At 38.0% G+C, this 5544-nt stretch overlaps 1 protein-coding gene across 1 annotated transcript; it reads right to left on the bottom strand.

Annotated features, from left to right (window-relative positions):
• Window positions 1-4463: 4463 nt before the first annotated feature.
• LOC115460237 (forkhead box protein L2-like) lies at window positions 4464-5288 on the bottom strand. The gene has a single exon (XM_030190050.1). It carries the CDS (start codon window positions 5286-5288, stop codon window positions 4464-4466), a length of 825 nt encoding a protein of 274 aa, XP_030045910.1.
• Between the last annotated feature and the right edge of the window lie 256 nt (window positions 5289-5544).

Below are 5544 nucleotides of genomic sequence, written 5' to 3'. Positions count from 1 at the left end.
GCTCTCTTTTCCCTGTACTTGCAGTTAAAATATGGAACTTTCTACTATTGCCATCAGAACAGAAAACAGCTACCTTAGCTTCAGGAAGAAGTTAAAAACCTTTCTCTTCCCAAAGACTGCTTCATAACAATTCATTGACTTCTACCTCCTAGTATCAACCATTATCCTTTCCTATAATGTTTTTGGTCTCATGCATTCTGCCAGTGGTCTCTAATTGTTCTCATACCTCACACTAACATTATTGGTTTGTGTCTCACATAGAATGTAAACCACACTAAACCCTGGAAAGGGGATATTAGCAGTACACAAGAATTGATTTGATTTGAAATCACTTTCATGTGCATAGTAGGTCATATCTTTGCACTTTTTAGTCCAGAAATGTGGCATGGAGGCCATCAATCACCGAGGTAGCGACATGTAAGTGTCTTCTTGGTTATTATCATTTTTAAATGTAGTGGATACTAATTGGGCCAAATGCTGTCATATAAATTAAAATTTATGGTCTTTAGGAATACATGTGAATATAGCATCAAATTATACATATTATGCACTTTTTAGTTTTTTTTAACTTAAGACAACATGACTACCAATTTGCATATAAATTAATTAAATGAACATCGAATTTATCTATCTATCCTGGATACCAGCCTATACAATTATTGTATTTTCAGCATCATGAATACAACTATAACTTACAAATGAAACAATGCTTTCAGAAATATATTTCCAGGTAAAATTCCTGTTGGCAGTAAAGATATCTACAATTATGCTTATCCGTGCTCTGAGTTTATTTACTAAAAATGTTTGTGTATTTTTACTGATGTTTACACAGTTTTGTACTGTTATTTCACTTTGTTTTATAAACGTTTGGGTAAAAGAAGAAAAATTCACTTGGCAACGTTCCCCTTCATAAGTCTGCTTCGTCGAAATAGATCCGCACAGCTTTAAAGCTTACAAACCTAAAATTGTTACTCTCGTAAAGTGACCTAAGGTATGCAAAATACATTCTTTCTGCAGCGGTGGGGCTTTGAAAGCACCAGTTAGAAACTTTAGGTCGCCGGCACATGGAGGTGCTGAGGATCTGGGAAATGCACTTTTAAAAAATTGATGTAATGTCTAGTGTTCTAACATGTGAAAAGAAAGATTTTTTTCAGACTTTTTCATTCAAATAGCTTGTATATGAAATTAAAAAGTTGAATAAATATACAATCAAAAAAGGTTTCCCACAAAGTAAAATCATCAAAACTCATATCTTAGGGTCATGCCGCAGTTCATTGATATGTTTTACTAAACTAAAAAAGTTTACATTCAATTGCGACCTCTGTTTATAAAATATAGAAAGCGATAGGGAAAACATCCTTCTAGATTGGTAATCTTAACATTATATTGTTCCCTGGTAAGGAATCCGCTGAGGGTATAATAGGTTTTTGTGCTTATATGTTATGTAATAATCAAAATGCAAAATAGCTTTATAGCAGTGCTTCAAAATGGGCACCTAATTAGAACAGCAAAGTGATGAACCTGTGTGAGTGTATATTTAAAAAAAAATTAACTGAAGCACTCTAAAACAATTTTATCTTTAAAAATAGTACTGTTAATTCTCATATGACACACACATTGCAATTTCTCTGGAAAAATAATAATTAACATGTTACAAAGTCTTTGCAACAATAGTACTGGTATGTGTGGATAGTAGAAAAATACTTTGTTTTGTACGTTTTTTTGCCAAACTTTTCCCTTGGGAAATTGAAGCACCCAGCAAATTACTCTTACCTCCAAAATCATTTGAAAACAAATTACTGTTATCTCCTAAATAGTTTTTAGGTATTTCAGAAGCATTCTGGTATCTTAAAATTTAGGAATTTTATGCAATATATTGCATTTACAGATCGGAATGAAACAATCTCTCTTTCTCTCTGTCTCTCTCTCTGTCAATATCTACCTATATAGATATAGATACACCCTCCCCCCCCCCCATATCTTAAAATTGTATACAAAACAGTAACAAATTTAATTTATTTGGTAGAATCATCTGTTCCTGAAATAAATTAACAAAGTGTACATAGGTTACAGGAAAGAGAAAGTCATATTGTACCTTTATACGGTCTAACATGGCAATAATACTATATTGTGTCTCTTGACAGATCCAGACAGGTATGGGTTGGTGCTGTAATGTTTCGTAGGCAGAGATTTTCCTGATATTCTCATTTTCTTTGCCCCTCCCCTCTCCCCAACTATAGACAACTAGAATAAACACATTTTATATAATGATCATTAAATAGTGTTATGCTTTTCAGACATGATATAATTCATAACTGTATCGAGCAAACATCCGCAAAACTGAAGTTAAACCAAACAACCGTGGAAAAAAAAAGAACACTTTCTGAATTTTTATTACAAGTAAAAATGAAGTGCAATGTTATGAACTGAATAGGGTGAAACGTGCAGGAGAAAGCAATTAAAAAAGAGAATAGTTTATTTGTATACCAGTCACTAATATGATTTTATTTAAATATTTCATCTATATTTCGCCTGCTTCAGTCAACATGTTATCAGAACAAAAAAAAAAAGAAAAACAATACACTACAGTATAAGACACATCAACAAAAATCTAACATAATAACCATAAAGGAACAAATTTCTTTTAAACGTCTCTGAGTGTTTTATTTTCTGCAATATGAACTTAAGAACCGGAAGATTTTTTTGCAATGGACAGAAAATGGAAGAATAAAACAAAAACCTCAAGTAGTAGTTTTCTTAAAATGAACCTGGTAATTTTTTTTTGGTTGCCTCTGTTCTCAAAACTCTGCTTTACTATGACATTCATAGACTGCAAAGGTAGAAATACATTTTAAAAGTTAATGTATAATTTTAACGTATAAAACTGATAGATCGTTTATGCTTGTAGGTGGGTGATTACCCAACTTTTATGAGAAATCAATAGGCCGTCTTGCAATCATGCAGTATGTTTATATTTAGGGCCACAACGAAAAGGAGGTAGAAACCCTCACGAAAACGTGAGATATGAGACAAAAAAGTGAGGAGAACAAATGAGGATACCAAAAAGTGTGTTTATTCATATAAAAAGTGACCACTTTTTATATGAATAAACACACTTTTTGGTATCCTCATTTGATCTCCTCACTTTTTTGTCTCATATGTTTATATTTAAAATGGTGTCCCTCCGGTAATCTGACTTCTATCCTTTTTATAAATAAAAGGATTTTTGAACCTCTAAACTTGTCAGTCCCTAACTACAGGAGGGAAGAGGGACACCTCTGATGGCTCAAAGTTACTAGCAACTAATTGTTTCAGGATTCTGCATTCCCAAGAATTATTTACAATAGCTAGCAGGCGACTGCAGGAGGTCTTTGTGGGATGAAGCTAAATTTCGGCCCATGAACTATCCATAGTAGTGAACGCTGTTGCATATCATAAAGACTAAACAGAAGAAAATGACTATATAGATTACAGGGATATTAAAGCAGTAGTTGAAAAAATAAACCAAACTGACAGCAACGCCCCTCCCTCAAAGAAACCAACAACAAATTTTAAATCATAAAAATAGTGCTTTCTGTTAGTGTACGGAATCCTAACTACAGCAGTCCGTTAGGCAAAGTGCGACTAAGCATTTATATAACACTCATGTGAATTTTTTTTTTTTAATTTGTACCCCGCACTTTTCCCCACTCATGGCAGGCTCAATGCGCAATGGAGGGTTAAGTGACTTGCTCAGAGTCACAAGGAGCTGCCTGGGCTGGGAATCGAACTCAGTTCCTCAGAACCAAAGCCCACCACCCTAACCACTAGGCCACTCCTCAATATTACAGAACGTCATAAACATAAACGTTTTTGCCGTGCTATTCTTTCTCCCATCACACATGCGAGCTATTATATATTCAAACCAAGAACCATCTTTTAAAATCGAAGGATGACATAGCTGAACAGCGCCGGAAAACAAAATTGATGTGCTGTTTGATTCCTGGGGAAACTTTTGTGACTTTTCATTTAGTTTACAGACGTAAAAGCTATTTCTACTACTGTATGAACATAATCTGAATAAGCGTTTATTAGAAGTGCATTAATTGTCATTGATAATTCTGGAAAAAAAAAAACAAATGATCAAATACACAGTAAATCAATATCTCAACCAACGTCCCGTGAGAAATTTTCTAAACTCTGTGGCTCTGATGAATCAGTCTTTTCTTTCTTGGGCATCAACTTAGTCCAAAACCAGTGCCTAAATGGCAAAAAAGTGAGGCAATGTAAGACTGATAATGTGAATGTTTTCAAATTACATTGTACAGCACTGTGTTAAAAATCCTGTCTAGTGGTTTTTTTTAGTCTACAGCATAAAAAGACTGGAAAGCAACCAACCTCCGGTTGGCACAGAAGGGATTCAGGCAATCCACTACTAAGTGAGGAATGAAACAGACTCTGCCGACGGGTTGTGGGATGAGCGTTCAGATGTCTATTCTGGGGTGCAAGGCGCTGTCTTTGCTCTGGTCGTGGTCCCAGTAGCAATAGTGAATCATAGGGAGCTCCGCGGGGAACTGCAGGCCCGCTCCGTTGTTGCTGGCGGTCGGAGCAGGCGCAGGGCTCATCTGCTGGGGATGGCTCACACCGTTATAGGAGTTCACCATGCTCGGCAAGGCCATGCTTTGGACCCTGGAGTACGGATTGTATGAGGTGTGGGCAGACAGTCCTTTCATATTGACCGGGCTCATCACGTTCCCGCTGGAGCCATAAGACAGAGCAGCTGGAGGTTCAGGCGCAAGCGACCACGAGTTGTTCATGAATGTGGACTGGAAGTAATTGGGGGGAGCAGAAAGGTAGCTGTCACAGCTGAAGAGAGTCTTTCCCGGTTGGAAGTGAGCTGGAGGTGGCCTCAAGGGCCTTTTCATTCTTCTCCTTCTCCTGTAATTGTCCTTTTCAAACATATCTTCACAAGCAGGGTCCAAAGTCCAATAATTACCTTTTCTTTCTCCGTCGCCTTCTCTAGGAACCTTGATGAAACATTCATTCAGACTGAGGTTATGTCTTACGCTATTCCGCCAGCCTTTTTTGTTCTTTTCGTAAAATGCAAACTTGCTTATGATGTACTGATAAATCCCGGACAGGGTGAGCCTCTTTTCTGGACTCTCCCTGATGGCCATAGCGATCAAAGCCACGTAAGAATAAGGCGGCTTCTCAGATCCCTTTTGCTGGTTTAAGTCGTCCTTGTTGACATTTGTGTCATTATCCATCAAAGCCACGGTGTCCTCTTCAGGACCTTGGTAAGTGGCCATCCCAACAGTCCAATGTCCTCCCTTCCAGCCCAAAAGAGTAGCAGGTTCCTGGTCTGCGATATTCAGCTGGTCGAAATTCAAAACTGATCTCTCGCGGGTGCTTTTCCCTTAGGGGCGTAGCCACGGGCGGGCCCAGGACCAGCCACTTTCCCTCTAGGCCCGCCCAGCCAACATCCTCGTACCAAGGGCGGGGCGGCCCATCCCGGGTGTCAGCAGGTGGGGGGGCGGGGCCTCGTGTGTGCTGTGCTCTCGGCCC

This window comes from Microcaecilia unicolor, chromosome 1, assembly GCF_901765095.1.
Source record: "Microcaecilia unicolor chromosome 1, aMicUni1.1, whole genome shotgun sequence".
Classification (NCBI taxonomy): domain Eukaryota; kingdom Metazoa; phylum Chordata; class Amphibia; order Gymnophiona; family Siphonopidae; genus Microcaecilia; species Microcaecilia unicolor.
The sequence above is the reverse complement of the archived record's forward strand: the minus strand, read 5'-3'. Positions and strand labels throughout refer to the sequence as shown.

What these genes read in the sequence shown, in the direction of transcription:
- LOC115460237 (XM_030190050.1), bottom strand. Translation starts at nt 5,288, where the DNA reads ATGGCCACTTACCAAGGTCCTGAAGAGGACACCGTGGCTTTGATGGAT.